This window comes from Podarcis erhardii (assembly GCF_964252035.2).
Source record: "Podarcis erhardii genome assembly, chromosome: 14".
NCBI classification, from domain to species: Eukaryota; Metazoa; Chordata; class Lepidosauria; order Squamata; family Lacertidae; genus Podarcis; species Podarcis erhardii.
In genome coordinates, this window is record NC_138503.1 from 6,074,625 (window position 1) to 6,099,224 (window position 24,600).

At 44.4% G+C, this 24,600-nt stretch overlaps 1 protein-coding gene across 1 annotated transcript in view; it reads left to right on the forward strand.

Annotated features, from left to right (window-relative positions):
• The first annotated feature begins 16,844 nt into the window (after positions 1–16,844).
• The window catches only part of ADAM10 (ADAM metallopeptidase domain 10), a 50,816-nt gene continuing 43,060 nt past the window's right edge, over positions 16,845–24,600 (forward strand). The window contains exon 1 of the mRNA XM_081838896.1: positions 16,845–17,197. Within this exon, the coding sequence (XP_081695022.1) occupies positions 17,143–17,197 (55 nt within the window). The 5' untranslated portion in view covers positions 16,845–17,142. The remainder of the gene's footprint in view (positions 17,198–24,600) is intronic.

The window sequence follows — 24,600 nt, forward strand, 5'->3', positions numbered from 1 at the left end:
ACATACAAGCATAGCATTCTATGCACAATAAATTTATGCGCCCTATGCCTGCCCCACATTATAAATGCTTCCTCCCATTCTGCTCTCTCCATCTGCACTCTTACCTAAATTATAATTCCGTTATCCACTGGCTTTCTTATACAGGTGATACTAACTACCTAAAGTAATGTACTGCATACAGAGGACCAGGACACCTATCCAGGGCTTTTTTCAGCCAGAACTTGCCAGAACCTAGTTCCGGCTACTCTAAGGTGGATGCCATTGTCATTGTAAGAGAACAAGGGAGGAGTTCATGGTGAATTCTGGCACCTCTTTTTCTAGACAAAAACCAGTGGGTGTAACAATACCTCTTGGGAAAGCCTGGTGGCATCTCACAGAGAAAGCTCAGACAGCTTGTCATGTCCAAGGCGAGCCAAGTTATTTTGGCACTTGAGGCAGATTCCCAAAGGTGCCTCTTCCTGGGAGAAAATATACATAAATAACTGAAATAGCACAATTTCCAGCCTTCCAGTGACACCCAAAGCCAGGTGCTGTAGACCGTTCCATCACTCACACCCATATAAAATCTCTGTAACAATGTTGTGCTGTTAGTGTACCAGACTAGACCTGGGTGACCCAGGTTCAAATTCCCACTTGGCCCTGAAACCCATCACTCCCAGCCTAACCATCCTCACAGTATTGTCCTGAGGATGAAAAGGGGCTCCTTGGAGGGAATGTGGAATATAAATGATACACATACATAAAACCTTGAGTAGGATTCCTCTCAGGGAGGGAGAATCCAAATATCACCTCTGGATGTTGTTGTTGTTGTTTAGTCGTTTAGTCGTGTCCGACTCTTCGTGACCCCATGGACCAGAGCACGCCAGGCACTTCTGTCTTCCACTGCCTCCCGCAGTCTGCTCAAACTCATGCTGGTAGCCTCGAGATCACTATCCAACCATCTCATCCTCTGTCGTCCCCTTCTCCTTGTGCCCTCCATCTTTCCCAACATCAGGGTCTTTTTCAGGGATTCTTCTCTTCTCATGAGGTGGCCAAAGTATTGGAGCCTCAGCTTCATGATCAGTCCTTCCAGTGAGCACTCAGGGCTGATTTCCTTGAGAATGGAGAGGTTTGATCTTCTTGCAGTCCATGGGACTTTCAAGAGTCTCCTCCAGCACCATAATTCAAAAGCATCAATTCTTCGGCGATCAGCCTTCTTTATGGTCCAGCTTTCACTTCCATACATCACTACTGGGAAAACCATAGCTTTTACTATACGGACCTTTGTTGTCAAGGTGCTGTCTCTACTTTTTAAGATGCTGTCTAAGTTTGTCATTGCTTTTCTCTCAAGAAGCAGGCGTCTTTTAATTTCGTGGCTGCTGTCACCATCTGCAGTGATCATGGAGCCTAAGAAAGTAAAATCTCTCACTGCCTCCATTTCTTTATCATCTCTGGATAAAGACCTTTATTTTCCTTCCCCTTCTCTCTCATTGTCCCCCCTCATGGTAAAACTGTTGATGTAAGCTCCTTGGGGCAGGGGCTTCTGCTTGGATTAATCTGCACCAAGACCTAAAAGGCAGTGGTGGAGTGGTAAATTCCAGGTGTTCGCATAACAGCCATCATAGCCACAAGCCTTCTAAGTGTCAGCTTGGCTTTTCACAATGCATGCTAATATCATTTATCTCCCCCCTCTGCTTAGCTTATTTTGTGGATTTATCTGTAGGGGAATGAAAGTTTATATTTTACATGCAGAATATTTGCAAAAAGTGCCTCAGGAGATGACAGACATGCCCGTCTTGTGAAATAAAAGGCAGAGCTCCCCGCCCCGCCCCACAACACCTCTTTGTAAAAGAATAAAAATACATCAAGGGAATACACTCATCACAGAGAGCTAGATGAGACAAACCACAGCTGCATGGCACTATGGGGCAGCAAAGCCAGAAATTGCCTTTTGTTTTCAACTTCATCTGTGTTCTCTGGAAACAGCTGTTTCCTGTGTGCAGTCAAAAAGGACACAATTGTGGAGAGGAGGCCTTCTGTGTCAACAATACAGTGCTCCTCACATTACTCTGTTCAAAATAAACCCTTTTAAGCAGTGTAACTTGCTTTCAATAACACCCATTAGTTATTTCCCCCCCAAAGTGCCAATCATATTCCAACAAACATGCATACACATAGCAAAGCATTTCAAACTTTTTAAAATGTTACACAGCCCTTGAGTGTACTCTAACGTCACATACACCATTGGTTTGATCTGTTGTCCATCCAGCACTGATAGCAACTGAATAAAACCCATGCAGCTGCAACAGATCAAAGGCCCATCAAGCCAAACATCCTGTTTCTACCAGCGGCCAACCAATATCTAGCTCTGCCACTCAGACTCTTAGACAGGAGACACCTGTACATTCTTGCTAGTGCCAGAGGAACCTAACACATATATTACAAATATTTTCATACCACAGTGTTCTAAGACACTTTTATGGTTGTATTTATATTCCACCTTTCCTCTAAGGAGGTCAGGTGGTTGCCCAATTTTCCTTGCTCCCCCCTTTTTTTAAAAAAAAAATATATTTTATTAAGGGTTTTCTTGTTTTACAGTGTAAGTGTAATGCCTCGTATTTTTTTTTCCCCCCGTGTAACATTTTTACAAATCCATTTCATTTGTTGAGGTATTAGGGGGAGAAGAAAAAAGAAAAGAAAAAAAAAAGAAGAAAGGAGGGTGGAAGGAGGGGAGATGGATGGGGGTGGGGTGGGGTAGCGGTGTTTCTATTATGCTTAATGTATGTAGTTTGGTGTCAGCGTGCTTGTGTTGTTCACTTGTGTTCCTTTGGTGGTGAGAGAGGTTGGGGTTGGCCTAGGATGTGATTGTTTGTTTGTGATTGGCTGTGGTGATCTTTGTTTTCGTGTGTGAGTGAGGTGGGTGGGTGTTTTGGATCAAGTTAGCCATATTGATTTGTATGCTGTTGGTGGATTATTGTCATTGTCCTGTTGGGCTGTGTATGTGATAAAGGGGAGCCATACCGGGGTGAAGGTGTCTTCTTCTGTTTGTCCCCGTGTCAGTTTCAGTTTGTTAGTTAATTTTTCTAGTAGGGCTGTTTCCCATACTATTTGGTACCATTGGTCCATGCTTACTCCTGACAGGTCTCTCCAGTGTCTGGTTATGGTGTTTCTGGCTGCTGAAAGTAGGTGGGTTATGAGTTCTTTGTGGAGTAAATGGGCATTGTTGTCTTGGAAGATGTTTAGTAGGGCCAATTCTGGGGTGAAGTCTAATACTTGCTTTGTTATTTTACATATTTATTGTATGGCTGTTGTCCAGAATAGTTGGATTTTGGGACACTCCCACCACATGTGGAGGTATGTGCCTGTGGAGGTGCACCCTCTCCAGCATTTTGGTGAGGTTCCTGGGTGTATTAGCGCTAGTTTCCTTGGTGTTAGGTACCACCTGTAGGTGAGTTTCAGTGTGAGTTCTTTTCTTTTCGTTGATATGGATTTAAAGGGGGGTTTAGACCACATTCTGGTCCATTGAGTGGGGTTAATCTCATAGCCTATGTCATTCTCCCATTGTTTTTTGATTGCGTCTAGGGGATTTGCGGGATTTTGGAGTAGTATTTTGTATATTGCGGATACCGTCCCTTTACCATTTCCCTTTGTTGTTAGGAGGAGGTTTTCAAAGGTTGTCAGGGGCCTAGTTGCTGCTGATTTTACTGTTGGGTTGTTTAAGAGGGCATGTAGTTGGTGTTGTGTTAACCAGGGCATTTGGGTGTCTTCTAGTTTGTCTTGTATTTCTTGTGTTGACAAGGGTTTGTTATTTTTATAAAAGTCTATTAGGCGATATAAGCCTTTGGTTCGCCAGGCTTTTATCTGGAGGTTTTGTGCTGCATGGTGGAATAATGGGTGGTACGCCAGGGGGATTAGTGGGGATGGGGTTGGGGATAGTTTGCCTATTTGTGTTTTCCATGCTTTGAGCATGGTCTGTGTGTACCTGTTAAGTGTTGTGGGAATTTTCTTTAGTTTGTTTGGGAGGAGTGGGTATGTTGTGGTGCAGGTATTTTCAATTGTGTCCCTCTCTAGGTGTACCCATTGTTTTGTCTCATCTTCTAGTATGTATGGAATTACATGACGTATTTGGTTGGCAATGTAATATGCTTCTATGTTGGGGATTCCCCATCCTCCTTCTGAGGTGGGGAGGTGCAGGTATTTGGGGCTTATTCTTGGTTTTTTATGTGAGAAGATGAAAGAGTGTAGTTTTCTCTGCCAACTGCGGAGTTGGGTTGAGGGGATCCAGATTGGGAGGGTTTGGAATAGGTAGGTTAGTTTTGGGAGTGTGATCATTTTGATCATGGCTATTTTGTCTGAGAGAGTGAAATTCGTGTTAGTCCATCTCTTTAGGTCTTTGTTAATTTGCCGCCACAGGGGCTTGTAGTTGTGGAGGTACAATTTGTTGAGGTTTCTGGTTATTTGTACCCCTAGGTATCTGAACTTGGTGTGGCAGAGTTTTATTTTGGTGACCTTCGTGAGCTCTTTTTGGGTGTGAGGAGGGGTGTTGAAGCACATAGCTTCTGACTTTGTAAAATTTACCTGTAGGCCCGACACCATTGCAAATTTGTTGAGTTCTCTGATTAGGGAGGTTGCTGTGTTTATGGGGTCTGGTGTTGTCACCATTAGGTCATCTGCAAAGAGCCCTAATTTATAGGTTCTGCCTTTTATTTCCACTCCCTTGATGTCTGTGGCTGCTCGGATGCGGATTGCTAAGGGTTCCAGAGCCAGGATAAATAAGAAGGGAGACAGTGGGCATCCTTGTTTCGTGCCTCTTTGGATAGCTATAGTATTAGAATCCATATTGTTAATTCTGCATTTTGCTGAGGCTTGGGAGTATATTTGTTTGAGGATTTGTAGGAAGTTGGGGCCAAATTTCATGTTAGTTAGTACTGCTAATATGTATTTCCACTCTAAGCAATCAAAGGCTTTGAGGATGTCTAGGGACATAATTGTCAATGGGAGTTTCGTTGCCTTGCTGTGTTCGATCAGGTTCAGTAGTTTCCTGATGGGGTCTGTTATATTGCGGCCAGGGACAAAGCCAGTCTGGTCTGGGGCTATTAACTTGTGTAGGAAGATTTTTAGGCGGTTGGCCAAGATTGATGTGAATATCTTGTAGTCTTGGTTTATTAATGAGATTGGGCGGTATGATTCTACTTTGAGGCTGTCTTTTAGTGGTTTTGGGATGGAGACTATTTTGGAGTGGGTCCAGGTTTTGGGGATGGGGCCCCCTTTTATGATGTCGTTGAATAGGCGGGTCATGTAGGGCATCAAGGGTTCTTTGAATTTCCTATAGAATTCTGCTGTGAAGCCGTCTGGGCCTGGGGCTTTGTGTGGTTTCAGGTTTTTGAGGACCACATCTATTTCCTCTGGGGTGATAGGGCTGTCCATGAATTCCTGTTCCTCATCAGTTAGGGTAGGCATGGTCAGTCCTGCTAGAAATGTTCTGATTTCCTTCTCTGGTGGGTTATGGGAGGTGTATAGGTTGGAGTAGAATTCTGCAAATTCTGAGGTTATTTCTTCAGGGGAGGATGTTATGTTGCCGTCTTTTTTGGTGATGCAGTGTATTCTTGTTTTGAGTGCTTTTTTCCTACATCTATTTGCTAGTAATCTGGAGTTTTTCCCTCCATATTCATAGAAACGTTGTTTAGAATATAGAATGCTGATCATTGTTTTGTTAATTTCTAGGGAGTCTAGTTCTCTCCTTTTTTGTTCTATAAGTTTGAGGAGTTTTTTAGATCCTGTTTGTTTGTAGCGTGTTGAGAGGGCTGTGATGTCTTGTTCTATTTTGCTAATTTTTGAGGAGGTTTGTTTTTTAAGGAATGTTTTCTCTTTTATGCAAGCTCCTCTGGTGACCGCTTTCATTGTGTCCCATAGGAGGGGGGTTGTTATATTGTCTACATCGTTTTCCTTGAAGTAGTTTTGGAGGGTTTTTGTGAGACTCTCTCTAATTCGTTTGTTTGTAGTTAGGATGGGACTGAAGGACCATGATGGGGTGGTTTGTGTTCCTTCTCCTATTTTAACGATGACTTCTACTGGGGCGTGATCTGTGATTTTAATGTTACCGATGTTTGTTGATTCCACTGAGGGGATCAGACCCTGTGTGAGTAGAATGCTGTCCAGTCTGGACACTGTATCATGACATCCCGATTGGAATGTATGGCTGATGTCTCCCGGGTTTTGCTCACTCCAAATGTCGTAGAGACCCCTGTTTTTTAGCATTTTTAGTAACTTGTAAGAGTTCCTAGTTGTTGGGGGTTTCCTTTGGAGGAAGGTTGCCCATGGGGTTGTAGGGTGGATATCTTTCAGGGATATACCTTTCATATTTAGATTGAGGTCCCCTCCTAGGATTGCTTCCCCTTCAGAGAAGGAGAGGAATTTGTTTAGTGTCTTCTGGAAGAATTCTAATTGTTTCGCGTTTGGGGCATATATGGAGCCAATTGTCAGTTTGATTTTACCATCTAGTGTCCCTTTAGCGAAAATGAATCTGCCTTTTTTGTCCCTGAGGACTGTTGTGGCAGTGAAGTTCAGGTCTCTACTGAGTATTATGGCTACACCGCGAGCTTTCCCTGAGCCTCGTGCGACCCACTGCTGACTGAAGCGGGGGTCGCTCAGGAGTTTGCTGCCTTTGGGTGGGTTGTGTATTTCTTGTAGGCAGGTGATGTGTGGTTTCATGGTGTTTATGTATGAGGTGATGCGTTTTCTTTTGATGGGGTTTCCCAGCCCCCTCACGTTTAATGTAATTGCTTTTAGGTTAGCCATCTTGCTTATCTATTATGTGGGGCGATTCCCTGCCAACCCGTTCGGGTTGTCTTGTGTCTCTCTCTTCGTGTTGTTTAAAGAACCAGTGGGGTTGCGCTGACCTAGGGTGTGGTGGGTGGGGGGCTAATGGGATTAGAGTAAGATTTGGGTTAAAGAGTAGGGGGTAAGTTGTAGAGAATTTCCTATATGTAGTCATATAGGTGTTTGTTTGGGGTATTTTGGGCCATCTGGCATTTAGCCGGTTGGTCCTAGGTCTCAGCTGGTGTGGAAGGCCGTGTTCAAGGACAGGCCGTCCCCCCTGTTGTTTGCGAGAGGGGGAGATCAGTGAGACAGTGTGAAGTGACTTTGTAACGTCGCTGTCAAGTATAAGGTTCATGAGCAATGTTGCCAATGTTATGAGCAACATTGTTGGTGTGTTGGGGTGTGGGTGTGGGTGCTGGTACGCTCTGGTGCCACCATAGTGCTGGTTGGGTATCAGATTTTAGCCTGATTGTGGGTTGTGTTATTGAGGTTGGAGGAGTTGTTTTTCCTTAGTATGGCGTATGGGAATGTTGAAGGTGTGGGTGGTGGGGAATGTGGTTGAGGTTGTCTGGGCTGGTGTTGGGGTGGGGATTTCTGTGGGGGTGTGGGGCTGGGGGGATGTTGATGGTGTTAACTAAATCTATGTTTTTTGGGGGGAGAGGGGGAACGGGGGGGGGGGATCACCAGTCCTTCAGTTTGTGGCTTCATTCAGCTGCGGTTGTTGTTGTTGTAGGGTTGTCCATCTGCGATGAATTGGTTTGGTTAATCTTGGTCTGGTTTCTTGTGTCGTATGGCCAGCGGGGTGGTTCTGAGCATGATGCTTGTCTGTATTGGTTTGCATTGTTGTGCCGCTTCTGTTGTTTCCTTTTCTTCTTCTCTACCGTCGTCCAGTTGTTTGCTGTTGTTTCCTCGTGGTTGGGGCTGTCACTTGGTGGGTTTGTCGGTTGCCATTCCAGTGGGAGGTCGAGTTCAAGGTTCTTTAGTAGTTGTAGGGCCTCAGATATGTTGGTGGCTGTGTGTTGTGTTGTATTAGTTGTTACAATTAGGCGGAAGGGGAAGCCCCATCGGTATTTGATCCCGGCTTGTTGGGGACGCTGGGTGAATGGGCGCAGGCTTTTCCTCCGGTTTAGGGTATCCTGGGATAGGTCCTGTAGGGCCAGAATGGGGGTTTCTCCATATCGAAGGTTGGTTGAGTTTCTGAGGTTGTTCCATACCTCTTCCTTCTTTTTGTAGCGCGTGAAGCATACAATGATGTCTCTTGGGGGGGCGCTGGGTTTTGGCATGGGTTTTAGGGCTCTGTGAGCCCTCTCCAAGTCATCTGCCTCAAGTTTCAGGCCTGGGATTGTGTTTTTCAGCCAGCGTATAATTAGGTCTGCTGGGCTTTTCTCCTCTGTTTTTTCAGGAAAGTTGCGGAAGCGGATGTTACAGCGTCTATTGCGATCTTCAAGGTTGGCTTGCTTAATTTTCATCTCTCTGTGTTCTGCTTCCATTTGGTTTACCAGTTCGTCCAGTTTCTTGTTCACACGTGCGTTCTCCTCCCGGTATTGCTCTATTATTCTTTCTTGCATTTGGTTCTTGTTCTCTAGAGCTTCCACTTTGGAGGTTAGATTGTTGATTAGTGCCTGCATGGGAGCCATTGTGGCCTTCAGTGTTTCTTCTAATCGTGCTTCTAATCTTGCTTCCATTTCCCTCAGATCTCGTTTCGTTACTGGGTGGTCGTCATCTTGAAGGGGAGTTATGGTATTGGCATTGTTTGCCATCTCCCTGGTTGGTGTCATCTCAGTCTCCCTAATGGTTTTGGTTTGAGGTTGGCTTGGCATCCTCTTGGAGTAGGGCGTGTGGTGGTTAGGAGTTGTGGCAGTGGTGATTCCTGGGTATTGTTGGGTTGCTGGGCTGATCAGGCGTTGCCGGTGGCTTTTACAGAGCGTTTGGATTAGGTGGTCATTTGTGTCACTTCTAGCCTGTGTTTTAAGAACTTGTCTAGAGTTTCTGTGGTTGCCTCAGCGTTGCCGCCAAAGCGGGGGGGGGGGGGCAGGTAAGTAGAGATGGGTAGACTAACGGACGGACAGTTCATATAAGGGGGAGGGGTTAGCAGGTAGAGATGCAAGAGATTAGAGGGGTGGGGCCAGGGAAAATATGTGTTTAGGAGGGGGTTGTATATACCCAAAAAGGGTATTGGGGTCCGGTTAAGGTGGAGGTTGGGGTTGGGGGTGCGCTCAGAAACAGAGACAGACAAATAGGCTATATGTAAAGGGTGGAGAGAGAAAAAGGAAGAAGAAGAAAGAAAGAAGAAGGGGGGAGACGGGTGGGGAGAGGGGAGATTGGAGTAAAAGAGAAGAGAGAGAGAGAGACAAAAAGAGAGTTGAAAGAGAGAGGAGAGATAGTACAGTAATATCGGCGGTATTAGATTGCCGCAGTAGTTTTAGCTATAGTATGAGGGGGGCAAAGTAGGATATGGTGATATGAATGTGTGTATGTGTTTCCTTTAGGGGAAGGGGGGGGATGGAGAGAGGGAGGAGGAAGAGAAAAGGAGAGGGGGAGGGGGAAGGGTGGGAAAAGGAGGGAGAAGAAAAGAGAGGGGGAGAGAAGGGAGGGGGAGGGAGGGTGAGCTGTGGCAATGGTATGGGGGGGAAGTCTTACTTTAAAAGAGGGGGTGGGGGGAAAGGGCTCCCCCCTCAAAAACAAGTTGACGAACAGGCTAAAAAGGGGGAGTTGATTTTAAAAGATAAAGGGGATAGAGAACAAAATTGGGGGACTTCCGGGTTAGCGCGAACGGCTAATGGCGGATTCCCTCCGAGCTCCGGAGGGAATCGGCTCTACTGAGGACGGGTCTTGCCGTGCCGGCGACACGGGGACCCTCAGAAACCGCAGGCGCGAAAGCCTGCGGACTTGGTGACTCGGTGGGCACCTTAAGCGCCCTCCCCGACCCACGAAGAGCCTTTTTAAAGGCTGCGGAGAGGGTACGGAGAGTGGCGTGGTGCTGAGAGTAGACCGCTACCTCAGTGGCAGAGAGGGACTGACAGAGAATCAGACGCCTCGGACGTGAGAAATCCGGGCTAAAAACTATTTTTTGTTTGTTTTTTTTCTGGACATTTGTCTGGGAAGGGACAGAAACCGGGGCAGGGGGGGGAGAGAATAGAACTATAAAATGTTATGTTTTGTTTTATTTGGTCAATGTGACCTATAATTAATATAATAAAGGGAAAATTTGTGGAGGGGAAGTTAGATCGACCTTAAAAAAAAAAAAGAAATCAATGATTATAAGAGAATTGGATAAGTTGAATATAGATAAACAAAAAGAATTTAATTTTTAAAAACAATATGAATATCTTTAAGAGGTTAGGTAAGAACTTGCTGAATTAATTTTGGAACTGGGATGTAAGAGGAGGGGGTGGGGGGAAGTCAATGAAAGTGGGTAAAGAAAATTAGGGTATGCAATTGTATTTGTGTGTTTGTGTGTTCTTGTCTTTGTGTGTGTGTTTGTTGTTATAAAATGAAAAACCCAATAAAAATTATTTATTTATTTAAAAAAAAAAAAGAGAACAAAATTGGGGATGGAGAAAGGTGGGATAAAAGGAAAAAATAAGATAAAGGGGGTGAAGGGAGAGAGAGGAGAGAAAAAAGGGAGAGAAAAATAAACGGGGGGGGGGAGTATCAATAGCAATAGCAGTGATATGGAGGAAATTTTTGTTTAAAAAGAGAGTGGTGGTCGTGGATGGGGGTGAAAGATCCCCCCCTCAAGAACAAGCTAACAAATAGAATAGAAATAGAAATAGAAATAGAATAGAGAGGGGGGGATTGTGTTTTTTTTTTTTTTAATATATATAAAAAAAGAAACCTATTTCCCCCTAATTATTATTATTATTTTCTGTTTGAAAAAAGTAAGGGTGGCTGCTGTAGCAGTGGCCCCTCTTTTAAAAAGAAAAATGATCAAAGTAGGTATATGGGGGGGGGATAAAAAAAGGACTTTTTTAAAAACAAAAAAAAAGGAGAGGGGGAGGAAGGGGTTAAAAAAGGATATATATATATTTTTTTAAAAAAGGGGGGGAGGGAAAGAGGGTAGTTTCTTCCTTTCTGCGATCTCCTTTGTCGTGCGGTTTTCCTCTGTTTTCCGGAGGGGTAGGCTCCCGTCGGCTCAGCCACGTGTTTTTTCGGAGCCTGTTTTTTCGGAGCCATGCTCACCTACCTCTCCTCTTCTTTCCCGTCGGCAGAGATGGGGGCAGCAGCGGTAAAGTTGGGGCTCTTTTTTCTTTCTTTCCTTTTCTCCTTCTTTCCCCCTTTTCTCTTCTTTTTCTCCCTCTCTGCGTTGGCTGCACTGTCCTCCTGGTTTTGGAGCTCCTCTTAGCTGTTGGGGGGGGTGGTCGGGTGCCTTTCCGGGTGCCTTTCCGGCTCAATCTCAGTCCTGGGGGGGTGTTTTGGCTCCTTTGATAGACCCCTGGGCACCCCCAATTCCTCTCTGTTGGCAGTGCTGGCGGCAGCAGTCCTGGGAGTCCGGGAGTCGGCCAGACAGAGCCTTTTACTCTGGCTGTCTTCAGGAGCTCTTTTCTGCTGTTGCAGCCGCCATGCTGCCTCGCCGGAAGTCCCCTTGCTCCCCTTTTTATACAGTGGCACCTCGGGTTAAGTACTTCATTTGTTCTGGAGGTCCATTCTTAACCTGAAACTGTTCTTAACCTGAAGCACCACTTTAGCTAATGGGGCCTCCTGCTGCCGCCGTGCCGCTGGAGCACGATTTCTGTTCTCATCCTGAAGCAAAGTTCTTAACCTGAAGCACTATTTCTGGGTTAGCGGAGTGTGTAACCTGAAGCGTATGTAACCTGAAGCGTATGTAACCTGAAGTACCACTGTACTTGCAACAACTCTATGAGGTAGGCTAGGCTGAATGAGAGCAACTGGCTCCAGCTCACCCAGTGGGCTTCATGGCTAAGTGGGAATTTGAACCCAGGTCTCCCAGACCCTAGTCCAACAGATGTGTGCAGTACAGTGCTTGCGGTTGTAATCTTCCAACCCCAAAAGAATGAATCCATTGTTTACCATATGCTGCGTGAGGCAATACTTCCTGAAGTCTGCCCTGAACAGAGGTGTACCTAAGATCCCTTGTGCCCTTGACAAGGAGCTGTATTGGTGCCCTCGTCTCTTGGGCCCTTAGCAAGGAGATGTATTGGAGACCAAGCCAGCAACAGAATTCCTCTGCCAAGATGCCCAGAGGAGCCTCACTGCTCAGAGCAGTGGAGGAATGGCCTTGGGAGTGTGTGAATGGGGGCGGGCTCCTAGCCACTCCAAGCCAGTGTGCAGAAGCACAATACCTGACTGAGCCCTAGACACACCCCTGGTTCTGAATCTTCCAGCATTCCGCTTCATTGGATGCCCCAAGTTCTAATATTTGGGAATTCACTTTCTTAATACCATGCATAACATTATATCTGTCTATCGTGACACCTCTGACTTGCCTTTTTCTCTAAACTAAAAAATCCCAAATGTTGGAACTTTTCCACATAGCTTACTAGACCCATGCTTGGGTGGCCTCAAGGTCAGATTGTTACATTGTGCTCCACATGGGGACTGAAGACAGCCTGGAAGCTGCATCTAGTGCGGAATGCAGTGGTCAGAGTGCTGATGGACACAGTGGATTGAAGACATACATACTGATCAAGGGAACTTCACTGGTTGCCAATCCACATCTAAGCCCAATTTAAGGTGACATGTAAAGCCCTACAATGACTGGAGACCCAAATATCTGAAGAAGGGCATCTTTCCATATCAACCTCCCCATTGATATGTGGATAGGTATTCTCTATGGTGGCTCCCTGTCTCTTGAATGACCTCCCACCCACATTAATATCAGTGAACCATGGCTGGGAACCATTTGCACTTTCTGCAACCTGGGAGGCTGTTAACATACCTACAGCTGGGGCTCCATACTTTGTTCCTGTTTGGATGAAGCAGCATGCTTCCTTCTGTAGATATTTGTAAAATGGCTTTGGTCCCCACAATTGGGGCATGAGACTCCGGAGACAGGGCAAGGCTTTGGTTTATGCGCACCGCCACATATCTTGCAGGAAGAGCTGAAGAGCTGTCCTTAGGAACTGCAGTCCACACATAAATAAGTCTTTGCCTCCTGGTGCACTGTGTGCCTTTGCTTGTTATTTTGAGTGAATACAGGCATTGTGAGTTGTAAGGGCTTGAGCTCTGCAAATCTTTATTGCTTGAAAAGGTATGAAACGGAATGCTCAGTAGGTTTCTCTTTTAAGTTGCAATCAAGGATGCTAAAAGCAATTTTGTCTCTTATCAAAACATCCTCTGAGGCTCCAAACTCACAGTCCTGAGCTTTGTGCTAGAGCAGCAATGCCTTCTGTTGCATTAAATTTGAACTATCCAAACTGATAGCATTCAAACTCTCTAGTGTCACAATGTTATTCAAAGGCTGGCGATGACTCCTTGACCGTGACTGGGAAGACTCCTCTATATAAACCAGGGGTTGGCAAAGTTTTTTGTGGCTTGGGCCGGTTCACGGTCCCGCAGAAGCCGCGGTGGGCCGGAGTGCGTGTGCACACGTATGTGCAAACGCTATTTCCGGCGCTCCTTCTGGTGCGGAGGAGGCGCACACAGCTTCTCACTGGCTGCAGGAGCTTCCTGTAGCCAATGGGAAGCCGGCCAGTGTCGTGGAAGGTGATCCCCGCTCTGCTCCATGCCGGTTTAGCGCGGTGCACGGGAACTGACCGAGCGGACGGCGGGGGTCCATGGGCCGGTTAAACAACCCCCATGGGCCACTTGTGGGCCTTAGGCTGCCGACCCCTGATATAAACCCCTAACTTTACAGTAATGGAATGGTAAAACACTTCTGCCAAGGTTTTATTGGTTGGATCTGTTTGTTACATGTTACTGTATAGTCCTATAGTGCCTTGCTACCAATGTAATGTGTTATAGATTATGGAGGGATCCCCCTGAACCCTATAAATTAAGAAATGCCAGGATTTTTATTAATTGGGATATGGATTGGAGTACAGGCTGCCAGACAGGGAATTCCTTGGCTGGCTGGCTTAGTGAAGAACAAACCTGTTAACATGACCAAAGGTGTTGATGGGCCAGTGGGGGGAGGAATCCTTTAGCCTGGGAAGTGAGATGTTACCAAGGTGATGGAGTGTGTGTTTGAGGGGACAGAAAAGGGAGTTTTATGAGAAAGGCGTGCTGGGAGGGAGAGGAGCTGAGATCCATCTTGAGCAGTCAGGGAGAAGATTGCCTGTGCTGATGTGGGGTACCAGCACCTCTGGAAAGGACTATGCTGTAAGATCTGGACTTCCTCCATGCAGACTGAAGGTGTAAATAGGTGAATAAACCATATTTCTTAAAGCCACGATAGTCTCCGCTGTCCCTTCCATTCTCCAAAGGGACACAGACTCTGTGTGGGCACCTGGGTCCCATGGGTTATTGCCACTGCTCGGCAGAGATAGGGGCAGGCACACAATTTTTGTAACAATATTCTGGTTCATTGTTTGTATCAGATACAGTGAGGCAGAGAGGCTTTTGCTCCCATCTTATTCAGTTCTCCCAAAACTTCTAGCCTAGCAGACCCAGAAAGAGGCTTGAAGACATCCATGAAGCAGCTTCCAGCAACAATGGCAGACACTCTTAAAATAGCTCAGTTGGTTAGAGTGGTGCTGATAACGCCAAGGTTGCAGGTTTGATTCCTGTATGGGACAGCTGCATATTTCTACATTGCAGGCGTCTGGACTAGATCAGCGTTTCACAACTGGAGGCCATATGGCCCCCTGCCCCCCCCCCCCGGATATTACAAGGGGGCCGCAGGTGAAAATCGCACAAATGGGGGGCCTCAGCATGTGACTAGGGACCACAGAGTGAGAAGTGAAGAAACCAGAGAAATAGCCAAGAGCAGAAAACAGAGAAGTACAGTGGTACCTCAGGTTAAGAACTTAATTCGTTCCGGAGGTCCGTTCTTAACCTGAAACTTTTCTTAACCTGAGGTACCACTTTAGCTAATGGGGCCTCCTGCTGCTGCCACCACGCGATTTCTGTTCTCATCCTGAAGCACAGTTCTTAACCAGAGGTACTATTTATGGGTTAGCAGAGTCTGTAACCTGAAGTGTCTGTAACCTGAGATACCACTGTAGAGTGAACAGAGAAGTGATGGTGATTCCCATGCACATTCTGTGGCAGCATCGCTTCCGCTTCCTTCTCCCTCCCACTTCCGTACTCCACTGCTGCATGCACCAAGCTGTCCACATCTCATCTGTCTCGGGCAAAGTACGTGGCTGCAGCAGTCTTAGTGCGTGGGGTGCTGTTTCTTCATGCAAGTATTACTGCGAAAGGAGGTATGTTACTCAGCCTTGTTATCTTCTGTCTGTTCTGCTGTTGGACTTATTGGATCCTTCTTTGTCTAGCTCCTCCCCTTTGACCTTACCACCCTGGGTAACCATGCTGGCAGTACGAGATTCCTGACGGTTCTGCTCACAAGGATCATAGGAACATGCAAGCCCATTCTCCACAACAAGGTGATGGTCTCGCAGAAGACAATCTTACTCACCTATGAGTGATTGCCAAAGAAGTTACTCAGCCCAACTCAGAATTGGACAAAGGTGATTTTCAGTTATCCCTCAGAGCAATAGAAGAAGATATAAAAAGAGCTTGTTTCTGGTCATCAAGCACAAGGGTCACGTTGATCGAAAAATACTTAAAGTATATATTTTTTATGTAATTGTATTTTGTATCCATTATAAAAATTATAATTTTGTTTGTTCTATTTACAAACAAAACATTTACATAGCTACCTTTCTACTGGTAGGACAGGGTGCCACAGGAAGGAAACAAAGTTGGAAGAGGGCCACAATGGGGAAAAGGTTGAGAAACACTGGACTAGACGATCCTCAGGGTCCCTTCTAAATCTACAGTTCTGGTTCTATGAAAAACTGTTATGGTTTATTGAAAGTGAAGGCCTACTTTGACACCATGTGGTATCCCACTGGTTTGGGAAGCATACCGTGCAACGGTTTGCCCTAATACCAAGAAGCTGGAGTCAGGTAAGCTTCAATACTAGGCATAGCTGTCAACTTTCAGATTTGAAACTAAGGGATCAGCAGCCTCGAAAATAAGGGATCAGCAGCCTCACCTGTCCCAGGGACAATCTAGGGATATCTAACAATCCGGGATGGAATTTCCCACAAAAAGGGAAGGTTGACAGCTATGATACTAGTACAGTATTTCTCCATAAACAACAGATTAACAATTCAGCATAGCAGCTAAGGTTTGCTACATGGGTAAGGTCCCAACACCTTTTCGGTTGGGTTACTATTGCATGTCTCTTTAAAACAAAAACAGGCCACACACGTTATAATGGGGGGAAAGCCTCAGAAAGCTTAGAGGTGATCCACTTGCAAAACCTTTGTGAGACTCTGGAGAAAAGATCACGGCATAGATGAGATCCTCCCATGCAGTTTTTCAGGATGGTTCAGTCTTTATTCTGTGTCTGCGTGGAGATGCTAGAATGTTTTTCTCCCCAAAAGGCCAAATATCAAGAAAAAAACATTGCACTGCGAAAGGATTTGCAAATACAGCGGGTTAGATCTGCTGCACGCCGCTGCCCCAGCCATGACCCGGCCGCCACCTTCCCCTTTAAGGAAACAATGATGGCAGGAAAAAACAACGCCCCTCACTCCCGCCCCAGGGGAGGGACTCACTGCGCACGCGCCAGCCGGCTCCGGCCAAGGCCTTCAAGTTAACAATAACAACCCCGGGCCACGTGATAGACAGGAGGCGGGCTTTTGGCTTGTGCCGGGCGGGAAAGAAAGGAAGAAAACACGAGACTGTAAGGGGCGTGGCCCCAAGCAACGACAGCCGGAGGGCGAAGAGGCGGGCCTAACACAGCCACGCCTCCTCTCGCCTCCCCGGCGATCTCCCAGCGCTTGCGTGCTCGGCGCCGCTAACCTCCGTCGCCCCTGAGTGGCTGAGCGGAGGCGGCCGGGCGCGCGCGCGCACGGAGAGGAAGAAAGAGGGTAGCAGCGGCGGCGGCCGGGAGGAGGAAGAAAGAAGGACTGAGGGAGGAGGAGGAGGAGGAGGGGGGGGAAGTGCGCGGGTGCGCGCGCCGGGCGCTGACTGGACTCTGAGGCGACCGAGGGAGCTTGTTCCGAGGCACTTTCGGTGGTGGCCTGAGGCGAGGCCGACGGGAGGCGGAGAAGGGGAAGGAGAACAGCAGCAGCAGCGGCGCCGCTCGGCTCCTCCTCCTCCCCCTCCTCCGGCCGGGGCGGATGCTTTGTGGGTAGGAGGAAGAGGAGGAGAGGCGGCCGCCTGGCTGGCTGGCTGGCTGGCAGGCGGCGGCGGGGCCTTGCGGAGAAGATGGTGCTGCTGAGGGTGCTCGTCGTGCTTTGCTCCTGGGCGGCCGGAGCCGGAGGTGAGGCGAGGCGAGGCCGCGTCGGAGGAGGGCGAGTGGTTCCCCCGCTTCTTCCTTCCCCTTCCCTCGCCCCGGAAAGCAGCCGAGGTTCCTTCCTGCCCCCGGGGGCAGCTTCCCTCACGGCTCCCGCTCCACTCCGCTTCTGGGTCCCCCGCCGCTCTTTCCTTTCCCTGCCCCGATAGCGGCTTCAGTTCTTTTTCGGGGTGTTTTAATGGTTGGATTGGGCCCGTTTTGAAAAGGGAGGGTGGCGGGGAGTCTCCTCCACACTCTCTCGTCTCTTCCTTTCACTCCTATCTGCCGCCGCCACCCGATTTATTTCGACCCCTCTCCTGCTTTTCTGTTTAAAAAGACAGCTCCGGGCCCTACGTAAAAGAAGAAACTGTAATTATGAAAAGTATAACTATACACACACACACACACACACACACACACACACACATGCAAAGGTGGCCGTTTGCCCCATTAAGGGGAAAACCAACAAATAAAAACCCACGGTTGGGTAATCCTTTTCCTAGAAGCAGCCAAAAATGTCACGACTTGTGTAGCAGTCGTTTGAGTTCTCTAGAACTCTTTATTAGACAAGACGTTCCACAAAGCCCAGGTGAAACGAGGCATTATAATAAAAATACAGTAATGGGGAAAAGTGCAAAGCTTGCAGCCATGAGGTCAGCTTAGAGACTCCAAGATGGAGCTTGCAGGCTGATTTATTTATTTATTATTATTTTGATAAAATTCATATACCACTTGATTGAAAAAACACACTCCCTAAAAGCAGTTTGCAAGTAAGGCTCTTTTACAGTGACACTTGGAGGAGACTGTTTCTCCTCTACTTAGTCTTATGTGCATACAGTAATTGCTTTGGGGTAGCACACTTCCCCCCAATAACCGTAAAACATTAGAAAAATATTGTATATACATGCCTTCGTGTGTTTCCTGCCTTTTCTCTACCCTCCCCACCTAAGTATCTGACTTTGCCCTCTGAGATTTCCTCTCCTCTCCTTCCTGCTGCCTCAAATGAATGGAGGGGGGGTTGTGTGAAAAAGGGGAACAAGGCAGATACATGTAAATATGCCCTCTGCACTCACACCTAGTATGGGGTAGTTTCCAGTGAGTCTTTTGACTTCCTGTTGTGCCATCCCTCTTTCTCACCACTGTCATAGGCCTGGAGTCTGATCCAGTTGGGCATCAAGTCAAAAGAGCTAGAAGACTTTCAGGAGGGAGTAGGCCTTCTGAAAGTTGTATATTGTATCTGATACCTGGAAGGAATGATACATTAAATGAGTTTCTAAAGCAGGGTGAGGTATTTCTGAAAAGAGGAAGTGCCATATTGTTGAGATTTGCTAAAATGTTAGTTGTGATTTATGGCAGATCTGCTTCTTCGATTTTATCTTTTGCTAGCATTCTGTCTGTGGTTCACTATCCATATTTTGAGTAAGCCGAATAATTTTGCTTACTTAAATCAGAAAGCAATTCTTGTGGATCAAAATTAAAAGTCCTCACCCCATCATTGCAACTTACTGTGAGTGCTCAAGAAGCAGTTTGGGATTGTGGCTTTGTCTTTATGCATAACATCCCTAAAGTGTCACAAAGCTCCTAGCACATTTATTCTGTCATTATCTTTTGTGGAACTAGTTACAGATAGGTAGCCGTGTTGGTCTGCCATAGTCAAAACAAAACAAATTCCTTCCAGTAGCACCTTAAAGACCAACTAAGTCAGTTCTTGGTATGAGCTTTCGTGTGCATGCACACGAAAGCTCATACCAAGAACTGACTTAGTTGGTCTTTAAGGTGCTACTGGAAGGAATTTGTTTTGTTTTGTGGAACTGTACATGATGAAGGGGGCCTCTTATTGTGATGCAAGTTTTCATAGACATACAGTGCAGTCCTAACAATGAATACTCAGCAGTAAATCCTATTAAATTCAATAGGTTATATGACCAGCTAAACAAGATTAGGATTGCAGCCTAATCTATTAGTCCAGTGGTTCCCAATTAGCTAACTACTGTGGCTTTTCAAAGGCCAAGTCATGAACCCACTACTTTTGAAAATTTTGATGATAGTTTTAGTTATGTGGGTGGGTTGAGCAGACCACCAATTGGGAACCACTGTATTAGTCTTAAAGATACATGGGGACTTTTTTTGCTCTGTGCTGTAGTGGCAGCTACTCAAAAATTTTGAAATTATGGAAGGCAGAATAAACACATTTCTCTTATAGTATCCTGCCATTGAAGGGTGTTTTGGTTTTATTTGCTGTTTGACACAGGTTGGAATCAGAATAATTTTGTCTGAATGGTGACAAATTCCTCAGTCGGTTACCAATTCCAGACATGCAGCTCTGCTAGGAAAAAAACAAAAAATAAGTCTTTTAAAATACATTTATTGTGGTGAAAACTTTTGTTGACGAGAGCTGTGAAGTGGGCTCTAATTCACCAAACTGTCACAAATGAGGCACCACTGTTCCCCCCCCCCCCCACTTAAAAGTGGCAAAACATGTCGTCTTTGGAAGGGCACAAGGTGTGGTCCTGATGATGTCATAGAACTTGGTTATGAGCAATTCTTATCAGGAAGTGGAGTAGGGCGTGGATTAGCAAGATTAACTAACATTTCAACATCACCTGTGTAGTATGGTTTCAGTTAAGATCCTGACTCTTGGAAAGGCTCTATTTAAAAGTAAACCACTTTTACATTTCACTAAGTTCATTCAGAAGCTTTTGTGAGTTAAATAGTTTTTTTTCTGCTTAGGGCAGTGGTTCTCAAAGGGTGTGGCATGCCACACTAGTGTAGTGGGAAAGGATGGCGAGTGTGGTGGGAAGATTCAAAGACAATTGGAGAAACATTTAAACATTTCAGTGTCGTATAGTATCAAAATAATCTTTTTTTATTTGCAGAATAGGGACATAGCTTTTCAAAATGAGAGCAAGAGCATCAAGTGTGTGGGAATGATTGTTTTATACTCTGCAGTGATTTATAATTTCTGGGTAACCCGTGATCAAATTACAAAGTAGTTGTGTTCTGTATTATAAATAAAGCACTTCTAGTTGTTGTTTCTCCCCCTCCCCCCCAATGTATTTCTTATCAATTAAAAATTTGGTGTGTCGCAAACAATTTTTTATTTTGAAAGTGTGGCCCAGGGGGAAAAGTTTGAGAACCACTGACTTGGGATGTTCACATGTGAGCATGTGCAGACCAGTGGTTGCAAATGATTGATAGCATACTTCAGACTTACTCAGTTATCAACCTTCTGTTGTTCTGCACTTAAAAAATAACGCCACATTAAAGGTTTCAGTCCTTGCTTGAGTCAGTGTTTTTAAGTGTTGGAGGATTTGCAATCTTAAGTATACTGTACTGAAAAGAAACTTTGTATATCAACATACTTTTAGTTGTTGTCTCCTCAAAGTCTGAATCTAGTTGTAAGACCATATAACCTATGCTGTTGAGATGATTGGTAGGGTTAATGGCATGTTGGTTTTTTTTAAATAATATACAGTAAACTTCAACCTATTGACCTTCTAAGAGAAAGTCCATGATTGCATTTCTGCATGTGCATTTTAGCATCTTCTTAGCTTTTGTAGTCTCCAGTATACTTTAAAAAATGGGCATAAAAGTGGCTTCATATAGTTCAAAAAACCCAGAACCTAGGTCAGGAATGGGAACCTGCAGTCCTTTAGTTGTTGAACTCCAGTTTCCATCATTTTTTACTATTACCCATGCTGTTTAAGCAGATGAGAGTTGGAATTTGTCTGACCCTAGTCAAAGCTCAGAACTTATAAAATTCAAAGTAATTTTAAAAACTCAATTCTTGTTAGTTAACTAGAGAGTGATTCATTAAGTCAGGAGATCTTTACAACTATTTCAGCATTTTACATGGAACATGATGTATTCCAGCATCACATTTGCCTGGTTAAGATATTCACCGAAACTTTGACTCAGATGACCTGAAACTGTCCATGACACTGCCTACTCTTTTTTTTCTCTATGCCTGAGAAAGAGTGGCAGCTTTTGTTTTTATGCTGGAACTAACTACAGTTTCATATTACATTACATCTGAATTGGGAAGCTGAGGATTAAACAAAGTTAGTTTAAACTAACACCGGATCAAAACACCTCAGTTCAGATTTCAGCTCTGCCATAAATTTGCTATGCGGCCTTTGGCAAGCTGCTCTTTCAGACACAGCTTCTGTATCTGCAATATGTGTGATAATAATGCTCAGTTACTTTATTGGGTTGTTGTAAGTGCATGTGAAGTATGGTGCTTTCAAGTATTCAAAGTGATATGAAAGGGCTATATAAAAAGCATTGTTATCAAACTGGTTTCAGATCTTGGTTTAACTAACTTTAAATAAATAATATTTATATTATTTAAATAACTTTAATTTAAATAACTTTAATTTGAACAAACTGAGCTCTCCCAAGTTTAAATGTAACATGGAACTGTAATTGTTCCAAAGTGAAAGCAGAAGCATTAATTCTCTTCCTCTTGCACATAAATTAGTACTAAATAAGGTGAAAAGGAGAGGCAGCATAAGTCTGAGGCCTGCTGCCCATTATTTCCAGTCACTGAAACAATAGATTATAATCTCAACACGGCCCCTATTTCATATAACTGTATTGACTGATTGTAATGTCAAGCTTTGTGTTTACTGCTATAAGAGAAAGTAAGGTTGTTTGGCTAGTTTAATGCCTGGAAACTAAAACTTTCAAGATAAGTTACAGGTAGGTAGCCGTGTTGGTCTGCCATAGTCAAAACAAAATAAAAAAATTCCTTCCAGTAGCACCTTAAAGACCAACTAAGTTAGTTCTTGGTATGAGCTTTCGTGTGCATGCACACTTCTTCAGATACACTGAAACAGAAGTCACCAGACCCTTCTATATAGTGAGAAGGTGGGGAGGGGTATTACTCAGAAGGGTGGTGGGAATGGGTGATTGGCAGATAGCTGTGATGAGCCTGTTGACGACTCTTAACGACTGCAATAGATCTTACAGGAAAAAGCAAGGGGTGAAAAGGTGAAAAATGGCTTTGTCATGTATAATGAGATAAGAATCTTAACAAAGACATTGGATTCTTAACAAAGACATTGGTGACATTTTTCACCTTTTCACCCCTTGCTTTTTCCTGTAAGACCTATTGCAGTCGTTAAGAGTCGTCAACAGGCTCATCACAGCTATCTGCCAATCACCCATTCCCACCACCCTTCTGAGTAATACCCCTCCCCACCTTCTCACTATATAGAAGGGTCTGGTGACTTCTGTTTCAGTGTATCTGAAGAAGTGTGCATGCACACGAAAGCTCATACCAAGAACTAACTTAGTTGGTCTTTAAGGTGCTACTGGAAGGAATTTTTTTATTTTGTTTCAAGATAAGGTCATTCTTTGGAGCATTTCCTAAGTTTGAGCTGAGCATGGAAACCCATTAACTTTCATCCAAGCAGTCAGCAAAATGATCCAACAGTTTGCATATTCTTTGAACCACAGCCATCTGGAATAATTGCTGATAGTTGCAGGCTGGGAGGTAAGGTGTGCTACTGGTCCTAAGTTCTAGTGTTTATTAACATGGTATGTTGATGAAAGTGAAATGTGTACAGTAGATGCTCTTGCAGATTACATGAATCTAGGAGTACTTATGTACAGTACTTGAGGATAGTATTTACAAGGCATGTAAATGTTCCTGGTCATTTTGGTTAGTCTGGTTTTCTTTGGCTATTCTCCATTATGTTAAAAGGACAGGCAAGTGTTTGGTTGTATGGTGGAGTTGCCAGGCACCATTTTGATATCTTGGAAAATTCCAGCTTCACAGTATTCTTTATTTTTGTTTCCTATCATATGCAACTTACTGTTGTCCAAAGTTATGAAGTTTATGACCGTTTTCTTACCTTAATTGTTTTTGAATTAAAACAGATTTTGTATTTACTTGCTTGTTGGACTTACAGGGCTGTCTAAAAAATACTTGCAAAAATATTATGCCAGTTTATATGAAGCTTTTAAACTTGTTCTTTCTGAAAATCCCTATTTAACAACTTTGGAACCTGGTACAGTATATAAAGAATAAGCTATTTTGGAGCTGCTTAATGAAAAGTTAGATTTTTGTGGAAGAATGGAAGTCTTTTTCAAAACATTTAAAGAAATATTATAGTACGATGAATTCGTGAGCAGTATTTGAACTATGAGCAACAGAAGGAATTAGAGATTGTTGTATGATGGTTACGATGTAAGGGAGAAAAAATAAGGGGCAGCAAGGGGAAGAAATTAAAAACACCGTGGAAAATGGGAGGGGAAGTTGAAAAAACCAAAGAATTTTTTTAATGCTTTGTTTATGTGAATTTTTTGTAGTTTTGAATTTTAATAAAATATAATTATTATATTATTATGCTGCTCATTTATTCCTCTGATACTGGTTGCTGGGGAACATGAGTGGAAGAGTGCACTCTTGTCCTTGTTGTCGGATTCCCATAGCCATCTAATTAGGAGTCTTAGAAACTGGGATAGAAAAGGTATTTGCCTATGCTCAGATTAAAGAAGTTTTTAAAAATGACAAAAAGTTAGGGTTCCAGGTGGAGAAATCGAAGTTAGAAACAGAATTGTTAGAACCAAAGACCAAGGTACTATCTAGAATGTATAACTTGCTGCTAAAATGGAATACACAAGACGAAATGGTTAAATCGGCTATGATAAAATGGGCACAGGACATTGGGTATAACATTATGTTTGAGGACTGGGAAAGGTTGTGGACCACTGGGCTGAACTTCACCGCATGTAATGCTTTGAAGGAAAATGTTATGAAAATGATATATAGATGGTACATGACCCCAGTTAAACTTGCCAAAATATACCATTCGTCTGATAATAAATGTTGGAAATGTAAAGAAAATGAAGGAACATTCTTTCACCTCTGGTGGACATGCCCTAAGGTGAAGGTCTTCTGGGAAATGATATATAATGAGCTGAAAAAGGTATTTAAGTATACCTTCACAAAGAAACCAGAGGCCTTCCTTCTGGGTATTGTCGGCCAGAAGGTGTTAAAGAAGGATCGAACATTTTTCATGTATGCAACAACGGCAGCAAGGATTCTCATTGCAAAAAACTGGAAAACTCAAGATCTACCCACACTGGAAGAGTGGCAGATGCAGCTGATGGACTATATGCAACTGGCCGAGATGACCGGCAGAATCCGTGATCTGGGAGAAGAGAAGATGGAGGAAGACTGGGAGAAATTCAAGATATATCTACAAAAACATTGTAATTTGGTTGAATGTTAAGAAGGATGCTAGATTATAAAAAACTGGTCACCACTAAACTAGATTTAAATTTGATGATAAGTGAGACTAAAGAAAATATAAAATTTTTTGGAAGAAGTGCTAGATTATAATTGAATGAGTGGACATGAGATTGTAAACAAGTTGATAATT